This window comes from Stegostoma tigrinum, unplaced genomic scaffold, assembly GCF_030684315.1.
Source record: "Stegostoma tigrinum isolate sSteTig4 unplaced genomic scaffold, sSteTig4.hap1 scaffold_159, whole genome shotgun sequence".
Taxonomy (NCBI): domain Eukaryota; kingdom Metazoa; phylum Chordata; class Chondrichthyes; order Orectolobiformes; family Stegostomatidae; genus Stegostoma; species Stegostoma tigrinum.
In genome coordinates, this window is record NW_026728100.1 from 233,777 (window position 1) to 256,478 (window position 22,702).

The 22,702-nt window shown below is 52.0% G+C and overlaps 1 protein-coding gene across 7 annotated transcripts in view; it reads left to right on the forward strand.

The window, feature by feature from the left end:
- The window catches only part of LOC132207796 (complement C5-like), a 186,707-nt gene that overhangs the window by 10,786 nt on the left and 153,219 nt on the right, over positions 1 to 22,702 (forward strand). For 2 of the 7 annotated variants that reach the window (XR_009443836.1, XR_009443833.1), the window contains exons 2-3: positions 3,000 to 3,136; positions 10,717 to 10,877. Coding sequence is in view for 1 of the 7 variants with exons in the window: in XM_059643651.1 (XP_059499634.1) it covers positions 3,000 to 3,136; positions 10,717 to 10,768 (189 nt within the window). In the remaining 6 variants the exon portion in view is untranslated. Of the gene's footprint in view, positions 1 to 169; positions 417 to 2,999; positions 3,137 to 10,716; positions 10,878 to 17,507; positions 18,137 to 19,624; positions 19,735 to 19,843; positions 22,375 to 22,702 lie in introns of those variants that run through there. The other 5 variants (XR_009443832.1, XM_059643651.1, XR_009443834.1 and 2 more) reach the window with 5 other exon arrangements.

Genomic DNA, 22,702 nt, shown 5'->3' on the forward strand with positions numbered 1-22,702 from the left:
TGTGTGGTTGTAGGGGACAAAGGTGAGCCCCTTCCTGAGGACTGACCGTTCGTCCTCAGTCAGTGGGAGGTCTGGGGAGACGGTGAACATGCGGCAGGGCCAGGTGTGGCTGTCTCCTCTGGGGTGGCTGGCTGTGGGCGGAGCGATGAGGTCGTCGGCCGTGGGCGGGGTTCCGTCGGCGTTTGGAGGATCGGGGTGGGCGGCAGCAGCTGCGGTTAGGGTGGTGCGTGAGGTGTTGTACCTGGAAGTGGAGGTGGTGAGTGCAGCAGCGGTTCCGGAAGTGGTGCGGCCGGCGGAGGTGGATGTGACGTCATCGGTGGGGTCTCCGGCCGTGTCTTCATGGTCAATGGCGGCGGGGCAGGTACAGACTCGGGATTTTGGAGGCGCAGGAATCCTCTTGTGGGTGGCAGGGACCCGTGAGTTGGTTGTACTTACGATTTTTGGTGTCCAGTAAAGCTGAGTGGAACTGGGTGTTCAGTCTGTGGATCCTGCGGCGGATAAAAAACAGCAGGGGTCATGTGCAGGTCTGGGAGAGGGAGGCTCTGAGCTGGGGCTGGATTGCAGTGTGTGGAGGTGCCGGCGCATGGCTGCGAGTCTCTGTTTCAGGAGTCGCAGGGAGAAACTCTTCTGAAGGGTCTGAATATTCTGGGTGTAGAGGTGATGTCAGCCTGTCTGCTGTGTTCATCTCCCTTCCTCCTTGCCCCCGGTCCTGCTCCTTCCCCGCCTCCGGTCCTGCTCCTTCCCCGCCCCCGGTCCTGCTCCTTCCCCCCCACCCCCCGTCCTGCTCCTTCCCCCCCCACCCCCCGTCCTGCTCCTTCCCCCCCCACCCCCCGTCCTGCTCCTTCCCCCCCCACCCCCCGTCCTGCTCCTTCCCCCCCCACCCCCCGTCCTGCTCCTTCCCCCCCCCACCCCCCGTCCTGCTCCTTCCCCCCCCACCCCCCGTCCTGCTCCTTCCCCCCCACCCCCCGTCCTGCTCCTTCCCCCCCCCCACCCCCCGTCCTGCTCCTTCCCCCCCCACCCCCCGTCCTGCTCCTTCCCCCCCACCCCCCGTCCTGCTCCTTCCCCCCCCACCCCCCGTCCTGCTCCTTCCCCCCCCACCCCCCGTCCTGCTCCTTCCCCCCCCACCCCCCGTCCTGCTCCTTCCCCCCCCACCCCCCGTCCTGCTCCTTCCCCCCCCACCCCCCGTCCTGCTCCTTCCCCCCCCACCCCCCGTCCTGCTCCTTCCCCCCCCCCACCCCCCGTCCTGCTCCTTCCCCCCCCCACCCCCCGTCCTGCTCCTTCCCCCCCCACCCCCCGTCCTGCTCCTTCCCCCCCCACCCCCCGTCCTGCTCCTTCCCCCCCCCACCCCCCGTCCTGCTCCTTCCCCCCCCCACCCCCCGTCCTGCTCCTTCCCCCCCCCACCCCCCCGTCCTGCTCCTTCCCCCCCCACCCCCCCGTCCTGCTCCTTCCCCCCCCACCCCCCCGTCCTGCTCCTTCCCCCCCCACCCCCCGTCCTGCTCCTTCCCCCCCACCCCCCGTCCTGCTCCTTCCCCCCCCACCCCCCGTCCTGCTCCTTCCCCCCCCACCCCCCGTCCTGCTCCTTCCCCCCCCACCCCCCGTCCTGCTCCTTCCCCCCCCACCCCCCGTCCTGCTCCTTCCCCCCCCACCCCCCGTCCTGCTCCTTCCCCCCCCACCCCCCGTCCTGCTCCTTCCCCCCCCACCCCCCGTCCTGCTCCTTCCCCCCCCACCCCCCGTCCTGCTCCTTCCCCCCCCACCCCCCGTCCTGCTCCTTCCCCCCCCACCCCCCGTCCTGCTCCTTTCCCCCACCCCCCGTCCTGCTCCTTTCTCCCCCCCCCGCCGTCCTGCTCCTTTCCCCCCCCCGCCGTCCTGCTCCAGCCGTCCGTTCCTCCCTCCATCTGTCCCTTCCTCATAATTGGGGTTAGCCAGCAACATCCACATCCCGTGAATATAAAAAGAATCCTCCATGCTACCTGTGCCAATTGGATTCACAGTTTATTGTAACATCTTTCTTCCAAGATCCGATTACCTCTTGGTCTATAGACTGTATGCTCTCCTGGACTGTGTCTTCTGTCAGGGGATGCATGAATCTGAAACTGTCACAGCTGTGACGACTTTCCTTTGGTGTTCATATCTATCCAAACTGATTGTATATTTTGCCTGGGAGCCAGTTAGCTCAGTTGGCTGGTTGGTAATTCAGAATGATACCAACAGCATGGAATACTACACTGTCTGAAGTTACAATGAAGGAGTCTCCTTCTCAACCTGTCTCCTCATCTGAGGTGTGGCAACCTTCAATTTAAACCACCTCCAGTTATCTCTCTGTCCACTGGGAGAGCAGTCCTGTGGTCCCGTCTGGGACTATAGTGACTTTGAATCTGCAAATCAAGATAATTTCTCACCAATGTATTGATCTCATCTTCGACTCTACAAAAAACCAAAAAAAAACCCAATGAGATGAATTTTGGATCAGTAATTATACATGGCATAATTGGACAAAAAATGCACTGTTGTTAAAATAATTAGCAATTCAACCAGAAAGGCCACTAATGTGAATCCTGGATCTGTGTATCATTTGAAATGAGTTAATTGTATAGTTTTAGTATTTGACCACAAGATGGAGAATTCTGTTGAGGTGATGTTGTAGCCAGAAGATAGAAAGATGATAGAAATCTTTGGAGAGATATGGGCCAAGCACAGGCAGGTGTAGCTAGTTCAGTTTGGGATTGTGATCAGCATAGCCTGGTTGGACCAAAGGATCTTTTTTCATGCTGTACGACTGTATGAAACTCAAGCTTAATTGTTCGAAACTCACATTCAGACATATCTAACCTTTATCATAATCTTACAGAAAGATAGCGACTTTTTCCCTCAGAATTGCAGACTCTTTAATTTTACATCTTCCAAGACATTTAGCAGGGAGAGCGTGGATTATAGAGTGAGTTGAGTAGATTGGTTCATTATTAATTCTTAACTAAATTTGATTTATTTTACATTTTTAGACAACATCAGGTGAAGATGTGCGTGATTTCAGCAAGGTGCTGAAAAATAAGTTCAGATCAAAGAAACACTTTGCCAAACATCCTCGCTTGAGTTATTTACTAGTACAAACAGTTCTAGAAGGCGAGAAGCTTGAGAGGTAAGGTTATTGATGTGAGATTTATGAACGTATCAGTGCTCACGTGGGAGTTGACAAATATTGCAGCATGATTCATTCTGCAGCTTTGCAGGAGAGTGAGGTTGTCCATTTGCGCATATGTCAGAAGTACACAATACAAAAACAAGGGGGGCTTAACTGATATCATTGGACCTCTCGCCTTCAAAACAGTGTACTTAGTCAGAGAGTACATCTGCTGACGACTGGGCCCCTGCAGCCCTGTCCCGCTCACAGGGACTGTCCCCCGCAGCCCTGTCCCGCTCACAGGGACTGTCCCCCGCAGCCCTGTCCCGCTGACAGGGACTGTCCCCCGCAGCCCTGTCCCGCTGACAGGGACTGTCCCCCGCAGCCCTGTCCCGCTGACAGGGACTGTCCCCCGCAGCCCTGTCCCGCTGACAGGGACTGTCCCCCGCAGCCCTGTCCCGCTGACAGGGACTGTCCCCCGCAGCCCTGTCCCGCTGACAGGGACTGTCCCCCGCAGCCCTGTCCCGCTGACAGGGACTGTCCCCCGCAGCCCGGACCCGCTCACAGGGACTGGCCCCCTCGGTCCTGACCCGCTCACGGCGACTTGCCCCCTCGGTCCTGACCTCACAGCGACTGGCCCCTGCAGTTCTGACCCACTCTCAAGCACCCCACCCACCCTCCTCCTTCTCCCCCCCCCCCCAACCCTCGTCCTCCATCTCCCCCCCCCCACACTCTTCTTCATTCCACCCCTCCTCTTCCTATCCCCACCACCCTCCTCCACAACCTCCTTTGCCCCCACCCTCCACCTCCCTCCTCACCACCCTCCTCTTCCTCCTCACCACCCTCCTCTTCCTTCCACCCCCATCCTCCTCCTCCTTCCACCCCCACCCTCCTCCTCCTTCCACCCCCTCCTCCTTCCCCCCCCCCACCCCCTCCTCCTTCCCCCCCCCCACCCCCTCCTCCTTCCCCCCCCCCCACCCCCCCCTCCTTCCCCCCCCCCACCCCCTCCTCCTTTCCCCCCCCACCCCCTCCTCCTTTCCCCCCCCACCCCCTCCTCCTTTCCCCCCCCACCCCCTCCTCCTTTCCCCCCCCACCCCCTCCTCCTTTCCCCCCCCACCCCCTCCTCCTTTCCCCCCCCACCCCCTCCTCCTTTCCCCCCCCACCCCCTCCTCCTTTCCCCCCCCACCCCCTCCTCCTTCCCCCCCCCCCACCCCCTCCTCCTTCCCCCCCCACCCCCTCCTCCTTCCCCCCCCCCACCCCCTCCTCCTTCCCCCCCCACCCCCTCCTCCTTCCCCCCCCCACCCCCTCCTCCTTTCCCCCCCACCCCCTCCTCCTTTCCCCCCCACCCCCTCCTCCTTTCCCCCCCACCCCCTCCTCCTTTCCCCCCCACCCCCTCCTCCTTTCCCCCCCACCCTCCTCCTCCTTTCCCCCCCACCCTCCTCCTCCTTTCCCCCCCACCCTCCTCCTCCTTACCCCCCACCCCCCTCCTTCCCCCGACCCTCCTCCTCCTTCCACCCCCCACCTTCCTCCTCCTTCCACCCCCCACCCTCCTCCTCCTTCCACCCCCCACCCTCCTCCACATTCCACCCCCCACCCTCCTCCACCTTCCACCCCCCACCCTTCTCCACCTTCCACCCCCCACCCTCCTCCACCTTCCACCCCCCACCCTCCTCCACCTTCCACCACCCCACCCTCCTCCTCCTTCCACCCCCCACCCTCCTCCTCCTTTCCCCACCACCCTCCTCCACAACCTCCTTTGCCCCCACCCTCCGCCTCCCCCCTCAGCACCCTCCTCCTCCTTCCCCCCCTCCTCTTCATCCCCCCACCCTCCTCCTCCTTCCACCCCCTACCCCCCTCCTCCTTCCACCCCCTACCCCCCTCCTCCTTCCAGCCCCTACCCTCCTCCTCATTCCCCCCAACCCTCCTCATTCTCCGCCCCGCCCTCCTCCTCCTCCTTCCCCCCCCCCGACCACCCTCCTCCTTCCTTCCTACCACCCTCCTCCTTCCAGCCCCTACCCCGCTCCTCATTCCCCTCAACCCTCCTCCTTCTCCGCCCCACCCTCCTCCCCCTCCTCATTTCCCCCCCACCCTCCTGCTTCCCCCACAACCCCCCTCTTGCTCCTCCTTTGTTATCACGGAGTAGGAGGAGGGTTGGGGGGAAGGAGGAGGAGTGGGCTGGGGGGCAATGGAGGAGTTGAGGAGGAGGAGAGATAAGGAGAACTGCAGATGCTGGAGAATCCACGTGAACAAAGTGTGGAGCTGGATGAACACAGCAGGCCAAGCAGCATCTCAGGAGCAAAAAGCTGACGTTTCGGGCCTAGACCCTTCATCAGAGACGGGGATGGGGAGAGGGAACTGGAATAAATAGGGAGAGAGGGAGAGGCAGACCGAAGAAGGAGAGAAAAGAAGATAGGTAGAGAGGAGAGTATAGGTGAGGTCGGGTGAGGATAGGTCAGTCCAGGGAAGATGGATAGGTCAAGGAGGCAGGATGAGGTAGAGGTAGGAAATGGAGGTGTGGCGAGAGGTGGGACAGAGGGATGGGTGAGAGGAAGAACAGGGTTGGGATGCAGTGGGGGGAGGGGACGAGCTGAGCTGGTTTTGGGATGCAGTGGGGGGAGGGGACGAGCTGAGCTGGTTTTGGGATGCAGTGGGGCGAGGGGACGAGCTGAGCTGGTTTTGGGATGCAGTGGGGGAAGGGGAGATTTTGAAGCTTGTTTTCTCTCCATCTTCGGTCCGCCTCCCCCCTCTCTCCCTATTTATTCCAGTTCCCCCACCCCATCCCCGTCTGTGAGAGAGGGTCTGGGCCCGAAACGTCAGCTTTTGTGCTCCTGAGATGCTGCTTGGCCTGTTGTGTTCATCCAGCTCCACACTTTGTTAAACTGGATTCTCCAGCATGTGCAGTTCCCATTATCTCTCCCCCCTCCTCCTCCTCCCCCCGACCACCCTCCTCCTCATCCTCCTACTTAGCCTCTCCCTCTCCTTCCTACTCCTCCTCCTCCTCCTCCACTCCCAACACCCTCCTCCTCCTCCTCCACTCCCACCAGCCTCCTCCTCCTCCTCTTCCACTCCCCCCACCCTCCGCCTCCTCCTCCTCCTCCACTCCCCCCAACCTCCTTGTCCTCCTCCTCCTCCTCCTCTTCCACTCCCCACGACCTCCTCCTCCTCCACTCCCCCCACCCTCCTCCCCCTCCTCCTCCCCTCTCACCCCCACCCTCTTCCACCCCCTCCTTCCCCCCCCCCACCCTTTTCCTCCATCTTCCCGCCCCACCCCCCCAATCCTTTGACCGTACCCTTGCTACTCCTGACCCCCCACCCTTTCTCCTACTCCTCATTTCCCCCACCCTCCCGCTCCTCCTCCTATTCCCCCCACCCTCCGCCACCCCCTCCTCCTGACAGCCACTTGCCCCCGCCATCGTCACCCGCACACAGCCACTTGCCCCTTCCGTCCTCACCCGCGCACAGCCACTTGCCCCTGCAGTACTTAGCAACTGACAGCGACTTGCCTCCTCTGTCATTACCTGTCCCCAGCCTCTTGCCACTGCTGTCCTGAACCCCTCACAGCCTCTTGCCCCTGCAGTCCTCACCCGTCCACGGCGACTTGCCCTTTCTGTCCTGACTCGCTCACAGTGACTTGCGCCCTCTCTCCTGACGCACTCAGAGCCAGTTGCCCCCGCAGCCCTGACCCGCTCACAGGGACTGTCCCCCCCCGCAGCCCTGACCCGCTCACAGGGACTGTCCCCCGCAGCCCTGACCCGCTCACAGGGACCCTCCCCCGCAGCCCTGTCCCGCTCACGGGGACCGGCCCCCGCAGCCCTCACCCGCTCACGGGGACCCTTCCCCGCAGCCCTGACCCGCTCACGGCTAACTGCCCCCGCAGCCCTGTCCCGCTCACGGGGACCGGCCCCCGCAGCCCTCACCCGCTCACGGGGACCCTCCCCCGCAGCCCTGTCCCGCTCACGGGGACCCTCCCCCGCAGCCCTGTCCCGCTCACGGGGACCCTCCCCCGCAGCCATGACCCGCTCACGGGGACCCTCCCCCGCAGCCCTGTCCCGCTCACGGGGACCCTCCCCCGCAGCCCTGTCCCGCTCACGGGGACCCTTCCCCGCAGCCCTCACCCGCTCACGGGGACCCTTCCCCGCAGCCCTGACCCGCTCACGGCTAACTGCCCCCGCAGCCCTGTCCCGCTCACGGGGACCGGCCCCCGCAGCCCTGACCCGCACACGGGGACTCTCCCCCGCAGCCCTGACCCGCTCACGGGAACCTGCCCCCGCAGCCCTGTCCCGCTCACGGGAACCCTCCCCCGCAGCCCTGACCCGCACACGGGGACCCTCCCGGCGACTTGCCCCTCCTTCCTGATCTGCTCACAGGCACTTGTCCCCTCCGTCGTAACCCGCTCACAACGACTTGTCCCCTCTGTCCTGTCCCGCTGACAGCGTCTTGCCTCCCATCCCTCTTGCACAGGTCACCCCTTGCTCAGAAACGGTCCCAATTATCCATGAGCCGGAAAGCCTGCCCCCTGTGCCAGCTCCTTAACCATGCATTCATCTCACCTGTCTTTCTATGACAACTCTCGAACATGTGGCACTCGTGGCAACCCATAAATTATTACCCTCTGGGTCCTGCCTTTCAGCCTGTTTGCTAACTCCTTGTCCATAGTCCGCAGGATGTCTTCCCTCTTTCTGCCCATGTCATTGGTACCAACGTGCGCGGTGGCCTTTGGCTGCTCACCCTCCACCTTAAGAATTTGTTGCAACCACTCAGAGATGTCCTTGACCTTGGCACCAGGGAAGCAACACACAGCCCTGGTGTCTCAAATGTGGCGACAGAATCTATGCCCCCAATGAATGAGTCTCCAACCACGCTCGCTCACTTGGATTTACCTGAGCCTGTCCCACAGCAGGGTGGTTTGTACCATGGACCTGGCTACTGCTGGTTCTATAACTGACCCAGTTTAGTTTTAGATCAGTGTTAACCTTGGTTTAGTGGATAGCCGAGCACCTCAGTAGTCTACAATACAGGAGAAATACATTCTTAAGCTCACGGATTCTGTGACAGTCAAGGACAAGCACTGAATTGTTCTAACCTGATTTCCAACACCTGGCCCGTAGCCTTGCATGGCTTGCATAGCACTTGCACATTTAAAAAAAAATAAATCTAAGGATGAAGTGAGCGTAAGGACATGGAATTTTTTTGATATGGTCATATTCTCTCTTGTTGGAGCTGATTGCTGCTTAGCACTTGTATGGTGCAAATGTAACTTATCCTTTATCAGGCCAAGCCTGATCGTTGTCCAAGTCTCACTGTATTTTCTCATCGTTGACTTCACTGTTGGGTCTAACCAACATTTTGTACATACCCTGCCTATTCTGAAACTCTATCACTTAATATTAAGTCTACTAAAGACAAGTATCCAATGTGCCTTCCAAACCACTTCAACGACCTCGTCCATTACATTGGGGGATCAACAGGCATACACATCAAGATCCTGAGATCCCTCTGATCATTGGTGCTTGTGAGGTCCCCATGATTCATCATGGGCTCCAAAATCTGTTTGTGCTGTGTCACCTAATCCTTATCCCGTTTGTCCTGACGTGAAATAATGTTCTCAAACGCTTCTCAAAAATGCTTCCCAATCCTACTTTTTGCAATCATGATACAAGTGAGCATAAAACTTGGAACACGACAGCAACAGGAATGTGCCCTTTGGCCCACCGTGCTGGGCCAAACATGACAACAAATGAAATAATCCTTTCTGCCTGTCCTTGATCCATAGTCCTCCATTCCTTGCATATTCGTGCACTTAACTGAAAGACCCTTTTAAATGCTTTCATCGTATTTGCATCCACTGCCACCCCGGGCAATGTATTCCACACTTTTAACATGCTCAGTGTGAAATATTTGCCCCTCACATCTCTTTTGAACTTGCCCCCCTCTCAGCTTAAATGCATGCCCCCTAATAGTGGACACTTCAACTCCGGGGGAGAAATTTTCTGACCGTTAGCTGTATTTATGTATGTCCTAATTTTATAGACTTCTATCAAGCCTGCCCTCAGCTTCTCCTGCCCCAGAGAAAACGAAGAGTTTTTCCAGCTCCTCCTCCTCGTTCATACCCTCTATTCCAGTCAGCATGCTGGTAAATCTCTTCTGCACCCTGCCCAAAGCCTGCACATCCTTAGTGTAATGTGGCGGCCAGAATTGAATGCAATACTCTGTGTGGTCTCAACAAAGTCTTGTAAAGCTGCAATGTGACATCCTGACTCTTGCACTGAGTTTCCCTCAGCATAAAGGCAAGCATGCGATATGCCTTCTTGACCACCCTGTCTACTTGTGTGGCGACTGTCAGGGAGTTACGATCGAGGACCCCAAGATCCCTCTGGACTTCACTGCTGTTTGGGATCCTGCCATTAACTGTGTATCCCTTTCCTTAACACTTGTTCTCCTAAAATGCAACACCTCATGCCTGCCCAGATTAAATTCCATCGGCCATTTCTCCGCTCGAGTTTGCAATTGGTCTGTATCTTGCTGTGTCCTTTGACAACCTTCCATGCTGTCCACAAGTCCATTGGTCCTTATATCATCTGCAAACTTACTCATCCCCCGTCTACATTTGCCACCAAGACATTTACATATATCACAAACAGCAGAAGCCACATCGATGCGGAACACCAATCGTCACTGAGCTGCAGCCAGAAAAACAGCTTTCCACCACTGAGACGGCAAGAACTGTAGATGCTGGAATCAGAGTTAACCAAGTGTGGAGCTGGAGGAACGCAGCAGGTCAGGCAGCATCAGAGGAACAGGAAAGCTGACATTGTTGATGCTGCCTGGCCTGCTGTGTTCCTCCAGCCCTACACTGTGTTATCTTTGTTAGCCTTCCACCGCTCCCGTCTGCCTTATATGGGCAGGCCAAGTCACCATGGATCTCATGGATCCTAATCTTCTGGATGAGCATACCATGAGGAACCTTGTTAAAAACGTTCGTAAAATCCATGTATATGTTATCAACTGTTCTACCTGAATTGATCACCCTTGTCACCTCCTTGAAAACTTCAACTGACTTGGTAAGACATAACCTGCACCGCATAATGCCATGCTGGCTGTCCCTTATTAGCCCATACTTTTGAGACATGAGACACTCACCAGTCTGTAGTTTCCTGGAAAGTCCCTGTTTTCCTGCTTGAACAGAGGAACGACTTTGTCCACTCACCAGTCTCCGCAACCCCTCCAGTGCCTGGCAAGGATATCAGATCCTATTGAAAGTAGTGTGTTGATGCATTTGTGTCATGATTGTGTTTTGTTTGAGCCCTTACATTCAAAGCAGTGTAAGAATGTCTTTGTGCAGCAGGCGAGGTGTGATGAGACTGAGCCTTCATACAATTGCAAGATGTTGAAAATTTGCCATTATTTATGAAAACAGTGATAAATTTCCATGATCAACATTTCTGTTACACTGCAATGATTATCCCATGGCGTGTAAAATCAGAAAGATACGATAAAATGAGACTGGGTCATTTGCAGGGAGAATGTTTGCCTTTCATGTCTATAGAAGTAGTGAAATATTTCCATGAATCTAAGAGTCACTTTTCCGTTCATTGAAGGACACAATCATCGCCTTGGAAGCTTCATCACGATACTACTTTGCATTTCTGAAGAGGGAAGAAGAATCAATGTGCAAATTCAATTCCATGGTTTTGGAAGTCCCATTGAGAACACGATTCATTTGTGCCGGCATAATGCTCTGACCGAGAAAGAATTGAAGGTGAGTTTGTAGTTTAGAAGATCGCAGCAATTTATGCATCAACTTCTTCATCGATAACGTTCCATTACTTTCAAACTGCATTTTCCACTCTGCGAGATAATAACTGTTAGAACAAGCAACGGCATCGGTAGATGGTCAATGGGGAATGCAATGTTACAAAACCCGATCCATTCAACAACATATTTCAGATATGTCAACAAATTAAATATTCCAGCACAGGATAAAACAAGGAAGATGAGAGTGAGGAGGCAATAGTTCTGATGACAAAAGAACAGAAATTTACCTTTATCCATTCGAGCAAAAAAGCAGGCACACAAATAAATAATCATCTAAGAATGTACGTGTGCAACGGAGGCTATCGGGGGACTAAAAATGCCAATTTGTTGTCATGCGTATTGCTGAAAGGGTGAGGGAAACAGATTCTGTGGTAAATTTGAAGAAATGCGGATAATGCATCTCAGGATGTTGGAGAAAGAAGATTTGTGGACTGAGGCAAATCGTATTGCCCTTTTCAGGAGTTAATAGGTTCATAATGAATTGAAAGACTTCCTTCTGTGCTGAAAGCTTTAGTTTAGTTGCAGCTGGATGACAATTTCTGTTCCTGGTAGTATTTAGCAAACTGTTAAAAGTGAATGTCACTGCACAGAATTCCAAACATAACTCCAATCAGTACAGAAAATATCCAAGGGGTGTGATGAGTTGTATCCTCTCATGTTGAAGAACGCAGCTGCAGATACAATGGAGGCACTGATGATAATCTTCCAAGAATCCTTAGATTGTGGAAAATTCTCAGAGGGTTGAAAGATTGTGAACATAACACCATTGTTCCAAAGATAGTTGGACAAAATAGTAAGCAAGTATTGCCAATTTAGGTCAACCTGGGTAGATGTTCATGCCGGCAATGAAAGATGAAATAACAGGGTACTGAGTGTGCTTTCACATCCTACAGAGTTAACATCTTTTCATAAAGGGGAAATAATACTTGACAAACTTGCTACAGTGCTTTGAGAAGGAAACAAACATTACTGACGAAGGACCACCAGTTGATGTAGTACATTGAGATTTCAACAAAGCATTTGATAAGGTACAGCTCATAAGGTGTCTCAAAAGAAAAGAGCCCGTGTGTTCAAGGGTAGTATGTTCGGATGGACGGAGGACTGCATCGTAAATAGAAGTAGAGTCGTAGCAGCAGGATGGTAACTTACAAGTCATGTACAGCCACGGAGCGAGTGCTGCGGAGGCCGGACACCTCATGTTGACTGGGTTGATTTCGGAAATGGCGGAGGGGATTGCTATGCTTAGGAAAGTTGGGCTACATTCATTGGAGTTTATAAGATTGAAAAAAATCTTATGTTTTCGCCATTTAAGATTGTTAAGAGGCTTGATAGTGTATATCCGTAGAGATTACTCCCATTTGTGAAAGATTTTACGACCAGAGGCCACATTTTCAAATTGGCTGCCTATTAATTCAGGGAAGAATTACTTCTTTCAGGTTGTAGCAATTTATTGAACACTTCAACCAAGAGTTCAGGCAGACCCTCTAATAAGAGACACCTCCTCTGTATTAATTCTCTAGATTTGACAGAAGATCGGCCCTGTGAGAGGGTCAGTACTGAGGTATTGAAGCTTTGTCAGAAGGCGAATAATGAGTGCGGGCACTGAAGAAGTGCCTCATTGACAGGGGTTCAGTCCTGACCCCTGTGAGAGTTCATCATTGTCAGATGGTCAATACTGAGACAATGCTTCCTTGTAAAAGGATCAGCACTAAAGATCTGCCACACATTTTTAGTGTCAGTATTGAGGAAATGCAGCAATATGAGAGGGTCCAAACTGTGGGAGTGCATTATTGTCAGAAGGTCAAGACTGAGGCAACACCTCATTCTAAGGTGAGGCAATGCCATACAAATAGAAGGTCAGTCCTGAGATATTGCTACTGTGAGAGAGTCAGAAATAAAGGTGCCTCCTTGTCTGATGGTCAGAACTGAGGGATTGAAGCATTGTCAGAGCTTCAATACCGAGGCCTTGCTTCGTTGTCAAAGGATCAAATCTGTGGGAGTGCGATATTGTCAGAGGATCAATGCTGAGGCAGTGCCTCAGAATAATGGTGTGTTTTTGATGACAGCGTGCATCGAAGTGGTTCTTTTGTGATTCTATCAAGTGCAGTTCAAGGAATGCTTGCCAATTTTCTGAAAGATGAACATTTATTGAGGAAATAAAAGATGGAGAAAGAGTAATTAAAAAGAATAACAAGTAGAGAGTAAAAAAGAATAAGCCTCATGTTCTTGTGGCCGTGAGGGACCCCTCGATCAATGGCTGGCCTGGAGGCTGAGTTTGTTCCTGGCACCGTTCGCGGTCTCATTCCGAGATGACGTCCAGTGCCGAGGAACAAAATGCTCCCTCTGCTCCGGTGTAACAAACGACTTGGCAAAGAAAAAAACCAGTTACAGAAATAAAATTAACTGTAAAACAGGAATGCTGACAGGACTCATTCAAAGTCAACCATTTCGCAAATATCAAGAAATGTTACCCTTCAGCCCATCCTATTCATGGGGTTGGAACTGCTAGTACCACACGAATGCAGCATCACGACTGAGGCAATGCAGCACTGTGCGAGGGTCAGTATTAAGGGTCAGTTTTGAGGCAGTGCCTTGATGTTATGCAGTCAGAACATTATTGCCACATGTTCAATACAGACAGTGTGTTGACCCTCTGTCAATGCTTCAATGCCTCAGTGCCTACCCTCTGATAATGAATCACTCCAACAGTTCTGACCCTATCTTGCAAGACCTCAGTATGACCTTTCTGACCCTATTACAGTGGGCCACTGCTGCAGTATTGACCATCTGATAATGATGCAATACCTCAGTTCTGACCCTCCTGGCAGTTGTGCAACACCTCAGTCCGCACCCTTTCATCATTCGGCACTTGCTCAATTATGAGCCCTTTGTGAGTTAGTTGTGAGGCAAGACTTCATTGCTGCAGTGTCAGTGCTGAGAGCGGGCCTTTTTATTAGCTCATCAGTACCTAAGGTACTGGCTAATTGTCAGCAGGTCAGTTCTGAGGCAGCGTCTCTTTGCCCGAACCCTGACTCTAAACCCAGCCTCAGCCCTAAACCCATACAAACGCTCGCCTCAGGCTAACCCTCACCTCAGCATTAACCCTAACCCTAACCCTAACCCTATCCTCAGCGTAAACCTTCCCTGCCCTCAGCCCTAATGCTGATCCTCAGGCCGAACATCTAGTCTCAGCCCTAAAGTGAGCCTCAGTCCTACCACTAGCTGTGGCCTCAGCCCAAAAATGAACCGTAACACACAGCCCCAATTAACGCTTAGCCTCAACCCCAACCCTCGCCTAAGCTCCAAGTCTAACCTCAGCCCTCACCTAACCCCCAATACTTGCCTGCCAGAGAGTTAGTACTGATGAAGTGCTTTAGTTTCAGAGATTTAGTCCTGAGAATGCGCTTCGTTTTCAGAGTGACCATCTGAAACAGCGTCTCATTGAAATGGGGTCAGAATTGCTGGAATGCTACATGGAATGGTGACAGATTGTAGGACTGTCGGTGGGTCAGATCTGAGGTAGTGCATCAACGGTGGATGGTCAGTCTTGAGGGAGTTCAGAGGATCAACGAAGAGGGAATGCCTCAATGCAGTGGCGACAGAACTGAGAGAGGGCCACAGGATTAGAGATATGCCACATGATTGGAGATGGTAGGAAGTGCCTCATTGTCAGCAGGTCCGTTTTGTGGCCGGTCGCCATAGCTGGAGAGTCAGTTCTGAGGCAGTGCGTCTTTGTCAGAGGGTCTGTACTGAAGCAGTGCCTCATTATTCGAGAGGGTTTGGTGTGAGGCAGTATCTGATTGGTGCAAGGTCAGCCCTAAGGGAGTGCCTCTTTGTCAGAGGGTCAGTCCTGAGTTAGCGACTCATTGTGAGGAGTTCAGAATTGAGGGACTGACACGTGATGAGAGGGTCAAAACGGAGGTAGTGTGGCTGTATCTGACAGTCCGAAGGGAGTGCCATTGTTAGAAGGTCAGTTCTGAGAAACTGCCTCCGTGTAATGGCATCAGCATTGAAGCTAACCACGTGACGAGCCGATAAAAACTAAGTTATTGCAGGAGCATCAGAGGGCCAGATCTGTAGGAGTGCATTATTTTCAGAGGTGAATACTGAGGCACAGCGTCAGTGTAAGGGGGTCAAAATTAAGGGAGTGCCACACAATTACAGGGCAGTACGGAAGTATTACAGCACTGTGTGCGGCGCAGAATCGATGGAGTGCATCATTGTTATCCAGCCACAAGTGAGGCAGCGCCTCATTGTAATGGATCAGAATAGGGTCAGTACTGAGAGTCAGTACAGAGGTAGTGCAGAACTGTGGAGGTGTCAGAACTGAGGGAGAGCACCATTGTCAGCTGGTCAAAAGTGCCCCATTGTCGTAAGATCAGAACTGAGGGTGTGCTGCACGATGAGAGGGTCAATATAGAGGAAGTGACTCTGTCAGTGTTAATACTGAAGTATGACCTCATCTTGAGGGGATCAGGCTTCAGAGAATGCACTGTTGTCAGAGGGTCGGCACTGCAGCAGGGCTATGTTGTAAGGGGGTCAGAATTGAAGGAGTGCCACCCATTTTAGAAGGTCAGTACAGAGGTAATGTAGCACTGTCAGAGGTAAGTCCTGATGGAGTGCCTCATTGTCATTGGATCAGTTTTCAGGCAGTACCTCTTTGGCAGAGCGTCAGTACTGACGCAGTGCCTGATTGTAATGGGATCAGAATTCAAGGAGTGCCACTGCCTCACTGAGGTACTGCAGCTCTATCAGAGGGTCAGTGGCCTATTGTCAGAGGGTCTGTCTGAGCCAGTGCCTACTTGGCAGAGTGTCAGCAATTAGGGAGTTTGCCTTTATCAGAGGGTCAGCACTAGAGAGTGCATTTGTAGCAGCGTGTCAATAGTCAGCCTTGTCCGCCCAAGTCCAACACCAGCACCTCCACATCATCCGCCCACCCTGAGGACTGACCCTCCACCAATGATCTACTGCCTCACACTGGACTGACCAACAATGAGACACTGTCCCTCCAGACCCCCTGACAAAGAAGCAGTGCCTCAGGACTGACTGTCAGGCAAGGAAGGCTCTCTGTCAGTACTGACCCTCTCACAAGGAGACACTGCCTCAGATCATGACCCTCTGACAATAATGCACGCCCACAGTTCAGATTCTATGACGCTGTTGCAGTACCTCAGTACTGAGTCTCTGTTAGTGTGGCACTGCTTCAATTCTGACCCTTCTATAATGAGACACTGCCTCAGTATCGACAGTCTGACAATAGTTCACTCCCACTATTCTGATGCTCTGACAGTGCTGCTATACCTCAGTACTCACTAATTAACAATGAGGGTTAGCGTGAGAGGGTGGCGAGGGTTAGGGTTTGGGTTAGGACCAAGGCTAGGGGTTAGGTGTGAGGATTGGACGAGGTTTTGGATGAGGGTAGAGTTAGGGTGAGGGATGAGACTTGTGTTAGGGTGACTAATGAGGTTAAGTTTGGAGTTCGGGGTAGGGCTCGGGAGAGGTTTTGGGTTAAGGCTGAGGTTAGGCTTCGGGCTGAGTCTATGGTTAGGGTTAGAGCTCAGACCACATTTAGGTTTGGGGCTGAGGCTTCTGCTTAGGTTGAGGGTGAGTGTTAGGCCTGAGGCTAGGCTTAGGCCTGAAGCCGCGGTTAGGTTTGGGGTTGGACTGATTAGACCCACTCTGACCCATTCCAATGAGGTACTACCACAGAACTGACTCTCTGTCGATAAAGAACATGAGATGCTGTCAGCTTGTCCAATCAGAAGTCCAATATTAAGGAAATAGTGCACTGTTGGAGAGTTGATAAATATAATATAATATAAAGGGAGTGCTGCACTGTCAGAGGGTTAATGACGTGGGAGTGCTGAAATAGCGCAGAATCAGACCTGAGAGAGTGCTGCACGTTCAGAGAGTTAGTACTGAGGGAGTGCTATAATGTCAGAGGATTGATATCAAGAGGCACCGCCGAAGGATCAGTAGCGCAGTACTGTCCGAAGGCCAATATTGAGAGAGTTCTGCTGCGTCGGTGGGGGTCGATATTACAGAATTGCGACACTATCAGTGTATGGATGTCAGACGGTCAGTTCTGAGGGAGGGCTATGCTGTTGGAGGGTCAATATTGAGTGTGTGCGCGACACTCAGATGATCACTTTGTTGGAGTTCTGCACTGTAACGGAGTGCCACACCGGCAGCGGGTTAATATTAAGGGAGTGCTGCACTGTCAGAGGGTTAAAGATGAGGGAGGGCTTCTCTTTGTGGGGGTGGGTATGAAAGAGAACCTCCCGTTCGGGGATCAATATTAATGTTGTAGAGTCAGTAGAGAGGCAGTGCTGCACTGTGGAGGGTCAATAAGAAGCATGTAGCTCCACTGGCAAGGTGCCAGTGATGACAGAATGCTGCACTGCCAGAGGATCAGCAGTGAGGGAAAACTGTATTGTCAGAGTGTCTTCGTCAAGAAAGTGCCACTCTGTCGGAAGGCCAATATTAAGGGAGTGCTGCACTGTCACAGGATCAATATTAGGGGTGTGCTGCACTAACAGAGGGTCAGTGTTGATTGAATGCTTGACTGTTGCAGAGCCAGGACTGAGGGAATCCTGCATCGTTCCGGTGTCATCATTGAGGGAGTGCTGCACTGTTAAAGGGCCGATAGTAAGGGAGTGTGACACTGTCAAAGGTGGGCTACAGTATCAGAGGGTGAGTAATGAGGGAATGCTGCGCTGTCGGAGGGTCAGCACTGAGGTGGGCTGTACTGTCAGATCGTCAATGTAAATAATAATGTCAGGGGAGTGCTGCATTGTGAGTTGGTCCATATTAAGGGAACGCTGAAACTGTCAGTGATGCTCAGGGTGTGCAACACTGTCAGAGGGAGTGATGTACTCTGAGTGTCAGCACGGAGGCTGACCTTCACTGTAATTGTGTCAGAATTAAAAGACCGGTCAGAGGATATAAACTGAGGCATTTCAGAGCCATCAGAAGGTCGAAACTGAGGTGTTTCAGATCAGTTTGAGGGTGCCTCATTTTAATGTGGTCAGACTTGAGCAAGTGCTTCATTGTCAGAGGCTCAGAACCAAGTGAATGCCTCGTTATCAGACACTGTCCTAAAGAGGGCCTTGTTGTTGGTGGCTGTGTTGTAAGGCAATTCCTCATTGCTGCAGGATCAGCCTTGAGAGTGTGCCAGTCTGGAAGGAGTGCCTAAAAACTGAGAGTGCGCTACACAATTAGAGATTCAGCGCTGAGTAAGTGCCTCATTGTCACAGAGTTGGTTCTGAGGCAGGGTCACATTGCCTTAGGGTCAATTCTGAGGGTGTATGAGGAGCAGACTGTAAATACTGAGTCAGTAGCTCAGTGCATTGGATTCAGAGTTGATGGAGTACAAGATGATTAGAAGTTCAGTCCTGAAGTATTGCAGCTCTGTCAGAGGATCAGAACTGAGGGGGCAGTGCTTTACTGTCGGCGGATCAGTTCTGAGGCAGTACCTCATTGCTGGAGGGTCAGATGTGGACGAGTGTCACATTGTCAGAAGGCCAGTTCTGAATAAGTGACTTTTTGTCAGAAGGCCAATACTCAGTCAGTGGCTCATTTTGAGCAGATCAGAATTGAGGGTTTGCAACACTTGTCGAGATTCAGTCTGGAGACATTACTGCTACACGCCTGAATTGAGGGAGTGCTGCAAGATTGGAGGGTGAAAATAAACCCGAAAACAGTGACCCCTTTCAATAACCTGTAAAACACAGGGATGACTGTAAATAATCCCTAAAACGCAGAGGCCTTTGTAGGAGTGCCTCAGTGTAATGTTTTCAGAATTGAGGGAGTGCCATGTGATTACAGATTCACTGCTGATGGAGTAGCTCATTGTCACAGGGTCAGTTCTGAGGCAGGGCTGCTTTGCTGGAGGGTCACTTCTGAGTGAGTGTATTAGTATCAGCCCCATGTTGTAGGGACTGTACTTTTCCAGGAAGACAGTTAGAATAATCTTTAGTTATAAACTAATCTGAAATACTGTTTGACTTGTTCAGGTTACAATACATGCTGAGTCACCTACAGAATACGCACTTGCTCTCCCTGTCTCTCTCGGTAAGCAAAGGTAGTTTCTTTCAGACTACTCGCAGAAATAAAGTGCTGCGCTGCTGGTCAGTATTGAAGGAATGCTCCATTGTTGGAGGATCAGTACTGAGGGAGTGCTGGACTGTCACAGGGCCAAGATTATGGGTGTGCTGTGCTTTCAGAAGGTCACAAGCAAACAAGCACTGCCAGACATAAAAAACAAAAGAACTGCGGATGCTGTAAGTCGGGAACAAAAAGAAAATTGCCGGAAAATCTCAGCAGGCCTGGCAGCATCTGTGCAGGAGAAAACAGATTCAACGTTTCGAGTCCATTGACCCTTCCTCAGAACTGGGGATCTTCCTCAGAACAGTTCTGAGGAAGGGTCACTGGACCCGAAATGTTATCTCTGTTTTTGCCTCCACAGATGCTGCCAGACCTGCTGAGCTTTTCCAGCAACTTCTGCTTTTGTTGCTGATTTGCAGTGCCCACAGTTCTTTTGTTTTTTACAACACAGACAAAACTTGATCTCAGCAGGAAGCATGATGCTGCATTCTCCAACTTCCCTGGCCTTTTGTAATATAATATTGTCTTTTTAGGACAGAAGTGGCTTTTTTTTTGTTTTAACTTCTGCACATGCTTTCTATGCAGGTTAAAAGTCTACACCTTTTCAGTTCACTGCAGTGCTGCATAATGAAGACTTGGAACAATTTTTTTATGAAGTAGAAAATCAGTGTGGTTTGTTTTCCAAAATGTGATGTGTAAGTGCAACACTTAACAGTGTGTTCATCAAACTATTGTTTCCTTTGATCTTTGTGTTGCAGAAATGTCTAGAATCATTTCAGATATATTTTCCTTGATATATTTTAGCAGCTTTCCTGGAGCAAGTCTGTTTTCCTTCGGATGAGACGACTTTCAGACATACTCCCTTTATTATGAGATATAATTGGGGTAAAATGAGGAGGATTTTTATTCACTGAGACACACATGACTATATGTTTAAATCATTGGAAAATGCATTCTGTTAGGACTGTCATGTTATCTGGTGTTTGGACCAGGCTTTCCAATTAAATGCAAGTTATTAAGGATGCTAATGATGCCACATGTTATTACAAGAGGAAATGAACTTCCAAGTAAGGATTTTATGCCACATTTATACACAGCATGGACCACGCAGCATGGATGCAGTGACTGAGTGAAATGGGATGCAGTGGCTGTGGGAAATGGGATGCCGTGACGGAGTGAAATGGGATGCCGTGACAGAGTGAAATGGGATGCCGTGACAGAGTGAAATGGGATGCTCACAGCGAATTGCCCCCTCCATCCTGACCCTCTCGCAGCGACCTGACCCGCTCACACTGACTCGCCCCTGCAGTCCTGACCCGCTCACAGTGACTAGCCCCTGCAGTCCTGACCAGCTCACAGCGACTTCTCTCTGCAGTCCTGACCCACTCACAGCGACCTACCCCTCCGTGCTGACCCGCTCAGAGTGAGTTTCCCCTGCAGTCCTGACCCCCCTCACAGTGACCTGCTCCCTCACTCCTGACCCGCTCTGCATTGAGGAAACCAAGCGGAGGCTTGGGGACCGCTTTGCAGAACACCTCCGCTCGGTTCGCAGCAAACAACTGCACCTCCCAGTCACGAACCATTTTAACTCCCCCTCCCATTCCTTAGACGACATGTCCATCATGGGCCTCCTGCAGTGCCACAATAATGCCACCCGAAGGTTGCAAGGACAGCAACTCCTCATCCGCTTGGGAACCCTGCAACCCAATGGTATCAATGTGGACTTCACAAGCTTCAAAATCTCCCCCTCCCCAACTGCATCCCAAAACCAGCCCAGTTCTTCCCCTCCCTCTACTGCATCACAAAACCAGCCCAGCCTGTCTCCGCCTCCCTAACCTGTTGTTCCTCTCACCCATCCCTTCCTCCCACCTCAAGCCACACCTCCATTTCCGACCGACCACCTCATCCTGCCTCCTTGACTTGTCCGTCTTCCCTGGACTGACCTATCCCCTCCCTCCCTCCTCACCTGTACTCTCCTCTCTACCTATCTTGTTTTCTCTCCATCTTCGGTCCGCATTCCCCCCCTCTCCCTATTTATTCCACTTCCCTCTCCCATCCCCCTCTCTGATGAAGGGTCTAGGCCTGAAATGTCAGCTTTTGTGCTCCTGAGATGCTGCTTGGCCTGCTGTGTTCATCCAGCTCCACACTTTGTTATTTTGGATTCTCCAGCATTTGCCATTATCAGTGGCCTTTCCTCTTTGTTAAAGTTTGTGCAAAAGCAACACGATATGGGGCGGCACGGTGGCTCAGTGATTAGCACTGCAGCTTCACAGCACTGGGGACTCAGGCTCAATTCCAGCCTCAGGCAACTGTTTGTGTGGAATTTGCACCTTGACCCTGTGTCTGCGTGGGTTTCTTCCAGGTGCTCCGGTCTCCTCCCACAGTCCAAAGAGGTGCACGCTAGGTGGATTGGCCATGCTAAATTGCCCATAGTGTTCAGGGGCGGGGGTCTGGGTGGGATGCTCCAAGGTTTGGTGTGCAGTTGTTGGGCCAAAGGGCCTGTTTCCACACTGTAGGGAATCTAAACAATCCTGTTCCCACATCTCCATGTTATAACCCTGCTGAGCACTGCACACAGAGATGTTTGATAACAAAAGGATAACAATAATATTCAAACCCAGTGCTGGAGATGTATTTTAAATACACTGAGGCCAGTGTCGATCTCCAATTCAACTTTTATTTACAAACGAACTGTCTTCAACTTTAGCACTGCCTCATTCAGAGATAGTTGCCAGGGTGTCAGCATCTCTGACCCTCACACGACTTAGCTGTCAGTCAGGGCTCCCTGATTTGGGCTGTTAATGTGGACCAGTCAGGCAACTCATATTCTGTGAGGTTCAACTGGCCGACCTGGTCACAAACCAGTGCGGTGTGTTCATCGAAAATCAAACATGTACTAGAAAGGTACCATTACATACCAGTGCAAAGGAAGGCATGAGGCTAAACTGGGGAGGGAAGGGAACTGCTTATTGGGGGTGGCTCAGAGAGTGGAAGAAAATCGAATGGGACGAAGACCATTTGAGACTGAGGGAGAGAGATGTAATTGCCTGAATGAGGCATTCCAATTGCGAAATGGATTTTTGTGTGTACACCCTGTTCAGTTTCCCCGATCTTAATCTGTCCTCCTCTTTAAATCATTCGTATCTGAAATTTCTGTATCATTTCCAAATGTTCTGTCTCTAATGTTATGCTGTTGGAATTGTTTGAACTGCAGAGATATCATTTATTTGCACAAATGTGTTCAGTGAAATGAGTTGCATGCTATATATGTATTATTCTTCCTGATTCTATTATACGCATACAAATTAAAGTTAGTTCCACTTTTGAACAACAAACTGCTTTTAGATGTATGATGTATCTCATTTGCCTGCCACTTAGTCTTGTTGATGAGTTGTGTTTCTGTTTTGTGAAGAAATTTGAATGAGCTGGAGCACTAATGGCAATGCCCAATGTGGTGATATTCCAACATTGCAGCTGGAAGGTGGGGCGGGGAGGGGGATGGGTTTCACAAGAACTGTTACAGAGGGAAATGGAGAGACAGGTGATGTCTGTGGCAGCACCGAGACAGTGAGGAGAATGAAATGCAGCCTGAAGGGGAATCTGGCTGCATTCTCCCAGGCACGGGCTGAATGGAAGAGGACAGAAAGGATTCACTCAGAGGAA